Genomic DNA, 18,169 nt, shown 5'->3' with positions numbered 1-18,169 from the left:
TTTTCTTTATTATCCATTGTGTCACTAATGATTTGCTCCATTTTTATCTCTCAATCTTCCTGTTATATTACTGTTTCCTGACTTCCTAATTTCTCTGGCATTGCTGGGTATAAAATATCTGGATTTTCTCACCATCTCTGAACTTTACAAATGCCACTTCCCACAAATCACATATCTCACTCTTGATAATTCAGAATTCATTTCACACATCATATTTTTACAAAGTCTTTACTATTTTCTCAAGGTTGGCTCACATAGCTATGGGCTTCTTCATCTAACCATGTTATGTTTTAACATACTGTGCATCTTTCTTTTTTTAAATGTTGGCTCATGAATTATAGACTACTCATAAACTGAGTGGTTTATGTCATGCTACAATATTGTAGATATGCAAAACTATGCATGTAACTAATGGACACACAAATGTTTGCCTAATTTGATTATAATACTCACCCTACTGCATGTAAACTGGAAAATTAATCTCTTTGCAACCCAGCTTCCAAGGAGATTAAAAAAGATGAGTTTTCTTTAAAGGTGAATATAGCTGGCATACAAAAATATCTGGTTCAATATATGTACTCAATAATTTTTTTGGTACCAGGAATCAAACTCAGTACCTTGCACTTCCCAGGCAGGCGTGGCACGGCTGAGCTATATCCCCACCCCTGTACATAATAAATATTAAGCCATAACTATTAGTCAATAATTTGTATGCTGTGTTGTGAATGTCTAGATCTTAAAGTCCTACAAGAACTCATAAATTCTTTGTAAAATAAAAGTAGGCAAGTAGATAATTCTTCTAGGCCTATAAAGAAAAACTGTGGGGGGAGTTCAGATTGTCATGGAACATTTCCCCTACCATTGCTAGTTTAAACTTTTTTAAGCTATAAATTATTTTGGGAGACTTTGTTTCTAGAGTTAAGGAAGGTGACACACATTGTATTTTTTATATTTTATTAAAATGATTTTAATCTGACAGTGACATATTTAATCAGGAAAACAAAAAAAGATTCAAGAAATGTATTTCAGTTATAAAGAGGTAGCTGCTGAACTTAAGGTTAAAAATGAATTTTCTTATTTTAGTTTTTATTAGTACGTGTTTGCAAAAGTGAATTTTTTAGACCTTTATTACAACATATATGGATCACCTTGCTGATAACTGACAGTGACCATGATCTTAGGAAAAGATTAATCTTTCTTTAAACTAATTAATTAGCTCATCATTGAGCATTATTTTGGTTTTTAAGAATACAAGTTTAACATATGAGCATTTTGAATATGATATATTTCATAGAAATTATGAGTTATATCCTTAAGACAAATATTCATATATCAAATAACATATTCAGAAATTTATAACTCTTTATAAGTGTTAAAATTTTGGCCATATTCACACTTGATCTTAGTGAAAAGGCTGAGAAGTGATTTTTTGGCCATATTTAAACAATAAAAATCATGTTCTCTTTCCTTTGGAGAATATTTTGCCTGTGTCATTGAATACAATTTCCAGAAGTTTGTATTTCACCCATCTAGTGTATTTTATTTTAAAAAGAAATAAATATTAATATAATATTAGCAATAACAGAAAATAATCTAGGGTGGATTTATAATATCATGAAGGCCAGTTCGGCAAATATTGACTGTTGAGTAAAGAGATCTGATGTTCCTTGAAATATATATAAAGACTGAAGAAAATTGTAAGTGATAATATTAAGGTGCTTGGATAAAACCATGTAACTGGTATACTGTCTAAATCCTGGAAGTGTTAGAAGATATGGACTTTCATGTGATTCCCTCTTATGAAATTGTTATTATCCAGAAAAAGCCACCTTACCCGAGATTAAGCCTCTTCACCAGAAATCCTCTTTAGTAACATGTTGATGCCCTTTGAAAGAAAATGTAGAAGCTTTGTTCAGATCATCTGGGACCTTTGTAGTAGTGCCTCACAGTTTAATTCCTCTCAATACCTAGTCCAATTTTTGTTTTATTTTGTTTTGTATACCAGCATAGCATTTGACCTTGAGGGCAATGCTTAATACATTTCCTAAATGCATGTGTTTGTAAAAGAATCCAATATCCAAGGAGCCCATTCCACATGGTGGGAGGAACTTGCTTGGAAAACAGAATTCTAGAGATGGCAGCCAACTAACGAGCTGCCTGGTACTGAGGCCTCCTTTGCTGATAGGTAGAGCATTCATAGCCCTTGGCTGTTATAGCAGTGGATTGTTAAAAGCTTTACCTACATGGAAAAAGGATAGGAAACAAAGAAAGGATACCCGCTATGACTTCAATATTCAGGGTTCTGAGGAATTCAGGGGAAAGTAATAGTTTAAAAAAAAGAATCAATTTCTTCTGGGCTCCAGTTGTACAATACAAAAAGATGAAAGGATGAGTGTAATTAATCATTATTTGAGGTGATAGATAAGAATACACCCTTTTTAGAAAAATCCAAAGAGACTCTTATTTAAAAGTGTGACAGAGATTTAAGAAGCTTGCTTCCTCAGCTAAGCCAGAACTCTAGATGGGGAAAATGGAATTGTGTCTTGTGGAATGGGATACCCATGGGTTTATGAATTTAAACGCTTTGAAATTTCAGATCTCCCTAAACCTACTGGCCCTATAGAATGGCCCATTCCTCCCAACCAGAGGCTATCATTTCTACCTTGCTTTAAATGATAAAGAAATGCTTTTCCTTTGAGCTAACACATATCCTCAGGATATGATCTCCACCTCCACTTCTGGCTAATAGACAACAGTATGAGACATTGGAATTATTAGATCTTTAACAGAAGAAAAAGACTTGCTTCAAATGGATTGAAGACTCTAGCCAATATTTAATGGTAGGACTTAGGATGATATATATGGAACTGGATACTGAGGCTGATGGATTAAATGGAATGGAAAATAAAATTGAAAAAGATTGGGAATGAAGAATGAGATAAAATGAGGATAGAGAATAAGAGTCTATATGGAAACAGTTCAGCTTGATATAAGATTTAATAACTTTGACTGTTGGAAGTCTTAAAAAGTAGTGGTCCTCACTAATTAGGTAAAAATGCTAGAACTGCTGAGTAGACAATAAACAACAATAAAAACAAAACAAAACAAAACAAAAAACAGAAGATTCAGTGATCTAGACATGCTAAGGTGACTATATCAGGTCAGGTGTAGAAATATCATCAGCTCGTTTTATTCTACATAAAGGCTGGAGGACACCTCACTGACTAAAGCCATTAGGACATCCTGAAACAGGCATCCTCAGAAGCTCAGTGGTGACTTCTATAGGCAAATATTGATGGCCAGCAGATGTTACTACAGAATTTAGCTCTTAAAAGTAGTGTCAATGATAGTATCTCAGAATAATAAGGGCCAAGTGACAGTGCTTCATTGTCACACATAAAGTAGGCACAATTATCTTAATGAGCAGCTAATTTGAATGCATCCAGGATTCTAAACTTACACAGATCTGTGGAGACGATTAATAGAACACATCATTCCTGGGGACAGCCACCAAACTATTGCAAGATCTACAGAACTAAAGTAAGTCAAATATGCATGATCAAGAGACTGGATAGGGCAATCTAATAAAAATTCAGGACTCTTCCCAATTTCTAACCTGAGGCAGTTTTCAGACCTTGAACTCATTTTACTGAAAAGAAACTGAATCCCTGGGAAGAATCCTGCAACTCTTTTGAGTATACATGATAACGAACCTATAAGTTCTCTCTATAAGATTCTGCATCCAATTCCTTGTGTAGACATCTACTGCTGAAACATTTTGAGGACTGTCTGCATGGGGTCCAGGTTGATGTGGATATCTAGGATTGTGAAGTGCGCAAGTTACCATAGGATTATCTTGTCTCAGCATATACCACATCACTTAAAATTTCCAACTTAATACAATGATCAGATGGCCTTTTGAAAGGGCAACTGAGTCTTGTGGAGATAACATCCAGTGAGAGGAAGATGTTATTTGCTAGGATGAAGTTTAATCCTAAATCAGTTACCATTATTATATGATATTTTATTTTACTGTAAAAAATGTATAGGTCCAAGAATCAAGCAGTGACTTCACTTACTACCATCTCATCCAATGACCTACTTGGGGAATCTACACTTCTCTTCCCGCATCTCTGAGCTTTGCCAGTTTAGAGGTCTCAGTTCCCAGAAAGGAAAATCGCTTTTACTAAGTGCACAGCAAGAGCCCCATTAATCTTTTGGCATGAAAGTTATTTAGCCATTTAGTTTCCTGTGTCAGGAAACAGCAGATAAGAAGAGTCACTGTCCTGGCAGGAGTAAGTAGGCTATGGGTTCCACGGGAGGTAGGGCTGTTGTTACACAGTGAGGCAGTAAAGAATGTGTCTGATACCTAGTTGATTCATGGGTTATCTCTCGGTGTTCTCTCCTTCGATTTTGTTGCTAAACAGGCCAGTGCATCAACCATGGCCTTAGAAGGGTATGGTGACCAAGATCTTACATTTCTCAGTGACAAAGTTCTGCTAACACCAGTAGGGAAGTTACCTATACCTTAACAAGATGCACTAGCCCAAGGTACAGGGAATATAGGACAGTAATGGTAGAGGAGATGATGAATAGCATCCTTTTACTGTGCCTTCTGAAAATTTTCCCAGAAAAGGAAACTAGCCAGAATTGTCATCCCCAGCAAGTGGCTCTGAGTGGATTCTGTAGTGCACAGATCCCCATCTCCTCCTCAAGAACAAAGCACTCTTTCCTCTAGCAGCTGGTAGCCACCAGCTCATTCCCTTTCTAGAGATTTCCCTAAGACAAATAAAACCAGGCCTTTCCAAGGTCATACTCCTTGGTGAGAAGCAACACAAATGGACTAGCTGCTTCCTGGCACTATGGGTAGGTGTAGAAAGCTTAGACACTTTGCCCGAGGGCAGGACATCTCTGAGGGTGCATCACAGCTCCAGAACTTCCCCAAAGCTACAGAGATCTACATTGCAACTCCATAGAGTTCAGCCCTTCCCCTACCCAATCCTCCTTCCTTCACTCCCCACTGTTGACCTAGGAGCTCCTACCTAACACACTTCCTGCTCACACATCTCCCAACATCCCTCTTCTCATAAATCTGACCTAAGATAAATACGCATATTTGTAACACACTTAGGAATCATGGAATATATATAATACATTAAAATTGATTGTGACATAAATGTTTTTGTCTATATAAACATATACATACATGCACACACTAGGTATAACCTCCCGAGTGAAAATATTTTTTCCAGCCATGCCATTATTTTGCTTGTGTAATCTTGTTAAGGCTGGTTAGTTTTTAATTCTAAAGAGAAGAAATTCACTTGAGAATTTCATGAAGTAGAAATTCCTAAACATGTGTGAATCTGGCAGATAACACAGGCAAGAGAATGTCCAGTAAGCTTTGTCACAGAATGAGTTTCTCACAAGGCCAGTGACCCAAAACCCAGCTACACCAGGGAAGAGCGTGTTTAACCAGTTGTTTAGATTTAGTCTATTTCTCACCAAGCCTGCTGACACCACCACCTAACAAGAAAAAAGTTAAGAACACATCAATAAATTGATGTTGGAAAGTGTAACACTGTTAACTATTCACCACCCAAGGATACTTACCGTTGTTACATCAGCTTATTGATTACCAGCCAATTCTTTTGTTCCTATGCTTTTCGGCTTCATAATTCTGTTCTTACAACATGCTCCAGCTTATATCTTTTGAAAAAGAACCAATGATTAAGGGAAATTAGATTTTGACCAAGAAAGAAAATTATACTTTTTACAAAAAATACAGAAACGTACAGTAATTTTTTCCATTCAATGAAGTACAGTTAAACTCCTCTAAGATTTATATATGAGAAGCTAATCACTAAATGAGTGAATATGTGATATATTTGAAAAACTTGTAAACTTTTATGATGATGATTCAAGAATCTCTAAATATACCAACTTATTAAGACCAGATAGCATATATATCCTTGCACAGCTAATAGAGTGAATTTTAAATGAAAGTTCCTTAAACTTTACCAAAAAGCAGCAGTTGTTTGGTAAATTTGCACTACTAAAATTAGAGGCCTTTGAGGTAGCTGTGAAAAGATTCTAATGTTGGAAGAAGAAGAAAAAACTTTAGAATGTTGCAAAACCAGAATTACTGTCAAGCAATTCACTTCAAAGAATACTTTTTTAAAAGATGGGGGAAATTCTCTACTTTGATTCCATAAGGCAGCTATTACTTCACTAGTTTTGTTGGCTTTGTGATATTTTCTGGATTAGAGTCTTTTTCTCAGGAACAATGCCTTTTAAATATACAGAGTGACATAATGCTCACACAGTTCATTACTCTTATGTCCATATAAATGTAGTGGCTTTTCTTCAAGCTTTCACATAAAAGTGCTTATCGTGTGGAAGCATTTGGTAGTCTGAACAAATGGGCAAGTGACCTATTTGTACCTATTTATAATGAGAGTTGAGTGCATTGTGAATTGGTGAGATAGCAGCAAGAAGACATGAAATCAACAGGAGTTACTTAAATGAGACTCTCGTGATGACAATATAATTAATAATAATACTGATAGCTAACTTTTGTTGAGAATTTACTATGTACTTATTTAATCCTCAACAGCCTGAATAATATGGTGTCATTACTATTTCCATTTTACTGGTAAGAAAATTGAAGCTCACCAAAGTTAAGTAACCTCTCATTATAAAGCAGAAAGAGTAAAGGTGAAATTCCTAAGTGTTAACATCACAGTAAATACGTGTATATACTAAGTTTATTCTACCACATGAGACTAAGAGCTTGTTGTTGTCTAAGGCAAGTACATTTCTGAATTTCTTCTCCTCTTATGCTCTACCAGGTGCTGGATCCATTAGCTACATTTGTCTGGGAGTGCCTGTATTTATATTAAATTTTCATTGGAAGTTTTACTCAGCAACATTCATCCTTTATTCATTTACATAATGTCTTTGGGTACTTTTATACCACAAGGATGGAGATGAGTTTTTAACACAATAAGCAAATGACCAACAAGCCCATGAAATTTACAAACAGATCTTTTCCCAGAAAATCCTAAACCCTATGTGGAATAGTCCTTTAAAAGGTATATAAAATGTCACATATTTTTTCTAGTATTCAGCAATAGAAATACCAGGGCCTTTTAATAGTGCCTTCTGTTAGCACATTTTAAATTAGCAAATCTAATGTAAAATCTTAGATGAGAGTAAAATTTAACTCAGTTCAAGATCATATTTTGCTATATAGAGTATAATTGTAAACATAATTCTTTTATTTTAAAAACATTGGTTATTAGTAAGTGATAAGAGAAGTACACTATGAAAAAGAGTCAACTGAGTTGCACACAATTGATTTTTCTGTCACTTTTGATTTCTCTGCTTCATTGTTTTGTCTAAACTCCTCTAAATGAGAGATTTGAATGTTGCTCTCATTTGTGGAGCTGTTATATATGGCTGTTGGCAAGGAGATTGAACATGCAAGGTCATTTGTTTTGTCTCAATGAATACAGTTCTGAAGAAATAACGATTGGATATGTTCTTATCATTGCAAGTTTCTTTGAAAATGAATTCAGTAAGTTCAATGAAAGTAGTGAACCCGGTGATAAGGAATGCAATCAATAAGGAATATGCATCATTGGTTAGTGCTATCCGTGTAAGGCACGTTGAAAGCCATTCAATTCATAACATTGACACTTGGTTATTTTTATTTCTTCTAGATTTGGATGATCCAGTAGTAACTGTTCATCAGAGTATAGGTGAAGCTAAAGAACAGTTTTACTATGAGAGAACAGTATTCCTCCGCTGCGTTGCCAACTCCAATCCACCTGTTAGGTACAGCTGGAGACGGGGCCAGGAAGTGTTACTACAAGGATCCGATAAAGGAGTTGAGATTTATGAACCCTTCTTTACCCAGGTAAGTGTCAAAGCATAGCATTTCCAACCCACTCTACCAGAAGACTTTCCTAATTAAGGAACCATGCAGAATTACAGCTATTTAAAAATAAAATTTCTCCAAAGCTGATCCTTTGAAAAACAGAATGTGTTTGACTGAAAGATCTGAGAATTTAAAGGACAACTTTTCTTATATGTAGCAAATTTACAATATTAACCCTTGAAAGGGTCTTTTAATTTAATATATTCTAATTTATATTTCTTTATCCATAAATTTACCCTATAATGTATATAATTAATTTGCATTGAACTGATCAATTTGTTTTCTGTGGAAACCTTTCTCTTCTTAAAGGAGTTATTTTAATTTCTCAATTTGCGATGGTAAATTATTTTTAAGAAAGGAATCTGAAAGTTATTTGTCTTTGGATTTAGGAAAAAATCTATCTTTAATTTCCATTAAAATTTTTTTTTAAAATTAGTTTGGAGCTAAAGACTTAATTATGTGAAAAATGAAAGTATTAATGAATCATTCAGGCTCAGTAAGAAAGCATTAATTTACATGGAGTGAATATGTGATAAAAATATTACTATAATAATATATTCAGAATGGAGAATTAATAATTCTAGGGGAAGACATTGAAATTTGTGGAAATATTTGAAAGGAATTATATAATATAGCTTTACTGATGTTTTGAAAGAAGCACAAATCTTAGTTAATAAAGAAGTTTTAAACTGAAAAAAAATGTTATTTGGACAAATGTTTAAAAGAATTATGAGCTGAGTGTGGTGGCACATGCCTGTAATCCCAGCATTTGGAAAGCTGAGGCAGGATGATTGCCACGAGTTCAAGGCCAGTCACCTGAAGGCCAGTCTGAACTCACAGCGAGCGAGGTTGTTTCAAAAAAAAAAAATTATGACCATAACTAAAACTTAAGGAAAATTAGATAGACTACAAGATAAAAAAGAATTTGACCATATTGTATATATATTTGAGAAATCTGTCCATAACTGGAGATACAAAAAATAAAACTTCTTGGGCTGGGGATTTAGCTCAGTGGTGCCAACGCCTGCCTCGCAAGTACAAGGTCCTGAGTTCAAACCCCTTACCAAAAAACCCCCCAAAAAACAAAAAATAAAAGTTCAAGTATTATAAATATTCTACTTCAACATTTTGATGATTATTACAGCTTTCAGACATAAATTTTATTAAAATAAAGTTATCCTGATCTTGTAAGTTACCCAACATCATATTTTTCATCATTAAATATATTTCTTTATAATAAATTGATATTATATTAATAAATATAATAAATTTATTAATAAATATTAATAAAATGATCTCTTTCAGATCAATTGCCAACATTGTATATTAACTGTGGAAGAACACAATGATGACACAATAGCATCTGACCACATGACAAACATTTCTATACTTTGCCATGTATTGTAAATTTAAAATATGTATTCTTTAATTTTTTTCAAAAGTGTACTGCTTTGGCAGGTTCTGATTTGCCAAAATATAAACTTTTGAATATCACCATGCTCTTGCAGGTATTTTCTACCTGCAAATGTGTCTGTTTACTTGGAAATGAATACATGGGCCTTATGGAACTTTAGTAAGATATTTTATACTCTCAAAATAATTACGAATTTTTATGGCTATCAAACAAGAAAAATAGGGCTTCTCATTCGTTCCTTTGAATTTGTCTCTATTTTCTGTAAAGAATTTTCAGATACCATCCTATTAGAGTTCTCAGACTGTTGTAGAGGTTATTGATTCTGCCTTTTAAGGATAATTTTTATTTTCTCCTCTTTGCCCTCCCATTTTTTGAATGGAAAACAAGTTTTTAAATTTGAACATTCTCATACCAATACTTTCTTTTTTTGGCTTTCTCCACCCTTGGCTGTGCTAGTAACTGTCATTTGGACAGTCTGAATTAATTTTTTAAAGAAATACTTAAGAAACAAACATTTCTTGAAATTTCGTTTTCTGGATTAGGTACCTGTAGTTAATAATTGCCAGGATAGTGCAATTTCAGCTTGTATTTTCAAAATGGGTATTTTTTGCCTTTTGTTAGTTATTTTGCTTATCTCTCTGAGTTGGTTATGTATGTCTCCTGAATATGATGTTGGAACAGGTATTACTTTAATATCTTTTATATTGCATGTATATTTAATGTTTTTATTAAATACATTATGTAGAACAATGGATAGAAAAATTCAGACATCAACATATGGCAAATTTGGTCCTTATTACCATATACAACATTGGCTCTTTTCAAAGATAAGAGATTATCAATGATTTTTTTCATAAAGCACATGTCAATATACTGCTTGGGACTGCTATCTACAAATTTCAACCATATGTCATGTATCTTCCAACATTTCTTTGTAGACTATTGCAACAGACTTCTACATGGTCATGATTTATTACAGAAAACTCCAACTATCCAGATTGGTTACTTAAAAATGTAAATCTGATCAAATGGTTTTTCCTGATTTAACCATTCATTCCATTACCATATGTTAAGAATAAAGCCAGTACTATGGCTGATTACATAATGTCCAACCTTGTCCTGCCTTGCTCTCTCTGATCCAGTTTTCTATAGCTTACTGCACTGTTTTGATCACACCATCCCTACCCAGATCCAAACCCTCTATGCCTGGAGTCTGATGTCATTGATCCTTCCACACAGAGTGCTTTTTGCTTATAATAATCTGGCAAGAGTCTTAACAATGAGGACTCATTTCTTCCAAAGGCCTTCCCAAATACGTCATGTATGAAATAACATTCCTTCCCTTCCATAATTTCTCTTTTCCGATAACCAGCTTTTTTTTCTCCTAGAGTAAAACTATCGAATCATTTTATTTGTGTATTTGAACATGAACTCGCTAAATATAGAGACATAGTCTGCCCTTTCAACTGGAACAGTGCCTGACTCATGTCTGAATGAATTACTAGCTGCAGAATATTTAAATTTGACTTCAATTTACTGGTAACTCCTGAATCACTCTCTGTTACTCTACCCCTTTTCACTCACTAAAGAAATAGGGAAATTTGAATGAGGATGATGTTATAAATAAGTCCATTTTAATGTGTTTCCAAATGTTACAAGTTTTATGTAGGTTCTGATTTATAAAGATATCATATTAGGTTATGTTTATCTACATTTGATAATAAACCCAGACCTATCTCTTAAAGTAATTATACGCAATTTTGTTATTGAATTAAAAGAAGCAGTTATTTGTTTCACACATCAAATTTGTTTCAGATTTTAAATACATCTGGTCTTGTATCTTTGAAATACTTCCAAATATTGAATTTTGTTTGCTTTGTAATGAGATAGGAATGGTGTTTATTTTCCTTTTGTTTATTGTGCTGGTGTTTTTATATTTACATACATCTTATTCATAGATGTTACTGATTTCTTCAACTGTTTTTCCCATCCACTGCCATGAATAGTCTATAAAAAAAACACTTTCCTTGTTAGTATTGTCTTAATTCGAGCTTGTTTTAGTCCATTTTTTTTTTTTACTACTAAAGAGATACACTGGGTAATTAATAAAGAAAAGAAATTTATTTCTCACAGTTCTGGAAGCTGGGAAGGACATTATCAAGGTGTCAGTGAACGAGGAGTTTCTTCTTGACAAGTCACCACATGCCTGGGAGTGCAATACAAAGCTCATTTTAAAACAAAGCCAGCCGGGATGCACTTACCCATTCCCTTGACAAAGGCATGAAGCCTCCCTGGCTCATTACATCTTAAAGGTCTCACCTGCCAATGTTGCCACAGCAGCAATTAAATAGCAACATTCATTTTGGAGTGGACATTCAACCCATAGAAGAGCACTTCAGTAATAATTTATCTCTATGGAGCTATAGTCCATGGCTTTTGGGGTTTTATAATATAAATAAGATTCAGTTAAAACAACTGAGATCTACCACGTGCAAGATATGAGCAAATCTTTGACAGAGATTTAGAAGCTACTAGCAAAGCTCTTCCTCTCCTAATTTTATGCATATATGAGGGAAAAGTTATGATAAACAGGAATTATGATACAAAGTAAAAAAATGTTTATCAAAATCGAGGTACATAATAGTGCAGGACACATTTCAGTGGAAGATTTAGCATCTGCAAGCAATACACCAGGAAGATAATGTCTCCAGGGTTTCCGTTCCTGTGCTCGGCTGGGACAATGATTGACAAGTGTGGGAGTGGTTTACTATGAAGCCCGGGAAGGCTTCCAGAGGCTGTGCTGTGGTAGCGTTCATATGGTAGATCATTTGGCTGTGGAGTCTTTTAATGTCAGAAATTAAATTTCGTTGAAGGATATTAGGTTCCTGATAATAATACTATTTCATAATAATATCTTACTTTTAATAAAAAGCATTTCTAAAACAATGAGAGATCTCTATCCTGCATGCCCATTCATTGTAGGTTAATAACTATATCAATTTGAATTGAATATGTATTTCACAAGCCTATTGAGTGACAAAAACCTTGTTTATAGCTTTTTAAGATTATATTTCCAGAATGAAATTGGTTTGTGGTCCTGAGACTGATATGAAATCATAAGCCTAAGAAATCATAAGGCTAAGAGGAATGCTTTTCATAACTCTACTCAGTACTGAAAGACGTAGGCTAGCATATATTGTAATCTAAATTACAGCTACCTACCATGAATGTAAATTGGAAGGCTTTATACTTTTGTTGATTTTGCAGTATAATGATAAACTCAAATAAATATATTTTAGAAGTTCCCATTTATTTTAAAAGTAGCATGAAAATACTGACTGGGCTCATGTATGTTTTTAAATCACAGTAGTGTCAGTATTGGTCAAGTCCACTTATGCATGACATGCTTTCTCTTTATTTCTTTTATTTAAAAATAGTTTTAGAAGTTTAAATATAATTGTTGTAGATTATTTTATAATTGTTTCATAAATTTGTACTTAAATTTTACAAATTGCACATTCACTTGCCATTTTTCTAGAACTTTTGTAAGATATTCATGACATCATCTTGTGTATTGTAATTATACCAACTAATTACAAGACTGAACATATTTACATCAATTACATAATTTGTTATAATTAGGCTAATTAGACTAATTATACAATTAGACAATAATCAACTCAAAATTCTTTTTAACAAATCATGGAAATTCACATACAAAAAGACTACAGTATCACAGAATATCAAATTCATGTGATCAACAAAATAAATTAATGTTATGTTATAAGGCAGCTATAAATGGTGACGTCTAAATCAAAAATGTGGTTGTATATATACATCTATGCCATTTGATAGCATGCATCCACACACGGTATTGGTAATCTTTTGTTATATGCTATGTGTCAGGTAAAAGGCCACAGACCAAGACTAGACCAGGCCACAACAAGCCTTTATTAGGGGAACAGATCTGCCGGGCTGTCTCTGAATAAAGGAGAGACAAAAGCAATATGGCCGGGGCAGGGAGAGTCTTTTATAGAGACTGGGGTGGGGTTTGTAGGGGCTGAGGTGGGGTAGAGTGAGGTAGTGACTAGTGAATGGAGGAGCATTACTAAGTGGTAGGAGGTGAGCGAGTATTAGGTTACTCTTTAGGCGGGAACAGGGGCATGCTGGGAAGAAGGGTTTGTTCTTTGGTGGGAGCAACCATCTTGGCCTGACGTCACACAGGGGAGGGGCAAGGCATGATAGGAAGAGGGCAGCTACTATACATAATAGCTGCTGAGGTAGTGGGAGACCTATCACTATGTATATTTTTAAAAAAATTCTTCACCATTTCTTGAATGAGGTGAATTAAGTAGGTAAAGTTCAAATTATTTCATAATTCCTCCTATAATTATTTACATTTTTAACAGCTTTGTCAGCCTCATCCTGCTTATCCTGGTATACAAATTAATTTTGTATGTGTGCTCGTAGCTTCATGCAATTTTGGTATCTTTCTTTCTAACTACAGGAAGTTATTATCTCAACTTGGCCAGACAATTGTCCAATCCTATGAGAGATGAATGATTGGAAAATCATGGCTCTAGACACTTCTCTTTCTCTTTTGTGTGCCTTTCTCCTGTGTCCATTTTGCTGTTCTATTGTAAGAATTAACTAGCATATGTGTGTGCAAAACATTCTACTTAACTGGGCCATGCTTATTTTTCTTTAAAGAGTAGAAATCATATCAAAGGATGGCATAACTTCTTTTTAAATCTTAAAGCCTTAATATTACTACCCAATTTATATTCTTTGTTTTTGGATAAAATGAATACCAACAGCAATCCTGACCACAAAATATACAAAACATTTCAAGATTGCATTTATTAGAAAAGTGATCTTTAAATTTTAATGGCCAGAGCTCCACTGCTATTGTTCAGATATACTTTATATAAGACATATATTTTCCTTGAGGATTTACTTCCCTTTCACATTCTCTTGCCCATAACTGTTGAGTTCTTCTGTGAATGGCCTCTGCTTCATAAGTGCATCTTGCATCCTATGTTAATGCTAATATTTTAAAAATTCTTATTGCTGCTGCCAAGTTTCTTTGGAGGTTATTATGAATAGCTCTATACCAACAAATTGGTAACCTAGAGAAAATGTAAAAATTCCTGTACACAAACACATTACTAAGTTTGAGTTACAAAGAACTAGAAAACCTGAACAAACTTAGAATAAGCAGTAAGATTGAATCAGTAACAAAATGGCTCCCTTCAAAGAAAGCCCAGGACTAGATGGTGTCGCTGCTCAGTTCTTCCAACACTAAAGAGCAAATACTGATCCTTGTCAAATATTTCTAAAAGTTGTAAAGAAATAAATTCTTCCAAACTCATTCTATTTGACCAGCATTACCCGATACCAAAACAAGATAAAGACACAACGTAAAAAAGAAACTCTAGGGAAATTTATATTTGATGATTTAGATGTGGAAATTCTAAAACAAGCTTAATAGCCGAATGCGAGAGCATATTAATAATAATATTCACTATGATCAAGTGTGCTTCATCCCAGGATACAAGAATGATTTACCATAGACAAGTCAATAAATGTGACACCCACATCAGCTGACAAAAGCCATCTCAACACATACAGAAAAAGCATTTTTAAAAAATTCAAAAATACCTTCATGATCAAAACTATGAATGAATTAGGATAGAAATAAATGAATTAACAAAAATACAGGAATACAGGTCATATATTCAAATTCCTCTGCTAATATCACCGAGTGAGGGAAAGCTGAACATTTTATGTCTAATATCTGGAGCAATACAATGATGTTAATGTTCAGTAGTTTTATTTAATATAGTACTGGAAATTCTAGCTAGAGTATTTTGGCAACAGATGAAAATAAAGGGCAGCCAAAGGAAACTGTCACAGTTTGCAATGAGACTGTACATACAGGAGACTTCAAGAACTCCACCAAAAACCTACGAGAAGTGAGTTTGGTGTAATTGTAGGATACAAAATCAACATACAAAATCAGCAGCATTACTATATGCCATTAACACATTCTCTGAAAAAGAAATCACAAAAGTAATCATATTTTCAATGGCTACAAAAATATCAGAAATAAAATTAATCAAAGAGGAGAAAGTGCTCTATAATTAAAAGCATCAGACATTATCAAAAGAAATAGAAGAAGACTCATACAATTAAATATAAATGATCTCATATGAACAGGAAAAATCAATATTGTCAGACTATTCTACCCAAGGCAATGTACAGATTCAATACAATCCCTATCAGAGTACCAATGATACTCAGTACAGAATATCATTTGAATATAAAGACTGTTGAAAGAATTTTAAAAACTAGTGTGGCATCAACAAAAACCGTGTGTAATTAGCCCATGCTTGAGCAAAAGTAACAAAGCAAGAGACATTACACTACCTTACTTCAAAATATACTACAAAGCTATTTTAATCAAAACAACATGAATTTGGCAAAAAACCTAATGCATAGACCAATGGAACAAAATACAAAGCCTAGAAGTAAATTCCTAAATCAACAGCTAATCTTCAGGAAGGGCACTAAGAACACATATTATGGAAAGGAATGTATCTTCAATAAATGGTGCTGGAAATTTGGGCACATTCTGCATTTTTGTGCCTTTTTGTTTTTACAGTCATTGTGCTAATATTATGACTCCATTTCTTCTTGGAGGATATGTTCAAAAGAAAAGACCAAACTTCTAAAATATTCTATTATGCAACAAATATCTCTTAAGTAAGGGTTATGGAAGGCCCTTTAAATGTTGTGAGAGATAGAAAACACTGTCCCAAGGGTTCTTATTGTTTAGTTAAAGAAATAAGTCAACACATTTACAACTCATAATTGAACACTAAGTAGTGAGTTATAAGTACATGATGTACTATAAAAATTCAGGAGATACTCCAAAAAAGGATAATTTCCTTTTAGCTGATGTGGTCTGAGAGGGCATACATTTTTTTAAACTACCCAGCAGTTCAAATAGGAACAAAAATAATTCATATCAATAAGTAGGGATTTTTTAATGACAGAATGTTTCAAAGCAGAACAAGACACCTTAAAATAGCTGTAAAACTAATTTAATGGGATTAAAGAGTTGATGAGAAGAATAGCAGAAAAGTAGTTTTGCTTAGTGTACATAGATTCTGAGATGACAAACTAAGTATTTGTAATCATTTGTAGAAATATAGATGCACCTTCAGACCATAATGTTAAGCGAAATAAATCAGAAAAACAAGGTTAACTATCTCATGGTTTCTCTTATATGAGAAATATAAAATATAAAGAATAAAATAAAAAATAGAAAATAAGAAATAAGGAGATAGATCTTTTGCAAAAGGGAAGATTAGGGAAGAGGGAAGGAGAGGATGATAAGGAATGAATAAGAATTGACATGTTATGTACGTGTACCAACTCTCCACAAAGAATAAAATCATAATGTACTAACACAAATGTAAGAATTAAAAAGATTAAATAGCCTTTCACATAAGGAGAGTTACTGAGGATTTCATAGCACTTGAATGCCATGATCAGGTGAGTCATACAGAATGATATGAGTCAAAGAGAGCTGAAGTTCTCTGTAGTTGAAAGTACATTACGTTACCCAGAATGAATAATCAATATTTATTGAATCAATGACTGATCAGCATCTAAAGTAGGTATTATGCCTACAGGATTGTCAGAAAAAGGATATTTGGGGAGAAAAAGTTAAAGAATGATTCAAAAGCACTGTTTAAACTGGCAGAAGGAAAAACAATGAAAAGTGGATGGTGATATGAATTCTGAGTTTGGATGATAGGGAGAATGAAGGTGATTGTCATTTAAAATGTCACAACATCTGAAGAGAAACCTGATTGGAGGTGGCCGGTCAGTGATGGAGTAGAACTCACTGTTGGATTTGAAGCATCACACCCTATTGGGAAAATGCTCACCAGATAGGTGTCAGGGCCAGGAAGATGAGAGGGGAGCTCTGAGATGCAGACAGAGATGTGGGGAAGTCATGCTTGGAGAGGTCAAGGAACACTCCAGGGAGGAAAAAAAAATCTCAAAACAGAAAAGACAAGCTAAATTTATTCTCTGTTTACAAAGCGTGAATTGTGTGGATTTGGGGGGAGACAGTGTATAATGCAGGAAATACAGGAGTCTATAAGTGACTTTTTAAAAATTTGAAAAAAATTAGAATACTAGTATAGATTATTTTAAGTAATCAAAAAGGAAAAAAGAAAAAATGTGAGAGTGCAATTGATAACAAACATTACAAGTAAAAGGACATGAAAAAGGGTGAAAGTCTAGAACTTATTACAGCCTTATTGTTGACTTTGGAAGTGTGACTTTTTTGTCTTTAAACAGAGATTTATCAGTTATCTAGACATAGGAGGTAAATGAAAGTATAATAATGTATATCAGGACACAATCACACACTTCAATTTGTACAACAGAAATAGAAATCAACCAAAAAAGTCCAAGGTATTACAAACTAATAACCTATACATGAAGGGCTTTGAAACTAGCAAAAATAATCCAAAACGTTAAAAATCTAAGAAATATGGACACGTAAAAGATGTATCGAATTTTTAAGAGAGCAACATTAATGACATTAATTGGTACAGTTTCAATGGAGTGTTGAAAATTAGTATCTATGAAGCTCAGCCGGTCCCAGCACCCGGAAGGAAGCTCCCCCACCTCCATCCCAGGCTCCTAGGGCAGAGAAGGTGAGCTGGTCCCAGCACCAGGAAGGAAGCTCCCCACCTCCATCCCAGGCTCCTAGGGGAGCGAAGCTCAGCTGG

The 18,169-nt window shown here is 34.0% G+C and overlaps 1 protein-coding gene across 2 annotated transcripts in view; it reads left to right on the top strand.

Moving 5' to 3' along the window:
• Mdga2 (MAM domain containing glycosylphosphatidylinositol anchor 2) overlaps positions 1-18,169 on the top strand; it is an 801,066-nt gene that overhangs the window by 507,749 nt on the left and 275,148 nt on the right. For both annotated transcript variants that reach the window (XM_004835599.4, XM_087207963.1), the window contains one exon: positions 7,725-7,921. In XM_004835599.4, the coding sequence (XP_004835656.1) occupies positions 7,725-7,921 (197 nt within the window). The remainder of the gene's footprint in view (positions 1-7,724; positions 7,922-18,169) is intronic.

Source organism: Heterocephalus glaber, unplaced genomic scaffold (assembly GCF_053883595.1).
Source record: "Heterocephalus glaber isolate CG9 unplaced genomic scaffold, H.glaber_assembly_v1.0 deba00000901, whole genome shotgun sequence".
NCBI lineage: Eukaryota > Metazoa > Chordata > Mammalia > Rodentia > Bathyergidae > Heterocephalus > Heterocephalus glaber.
The sequence above is the reverse complement of the archived record's forward strand: the minus strand, read 5'-3'. Positions and strand labels throughout refer to the sequence as shown.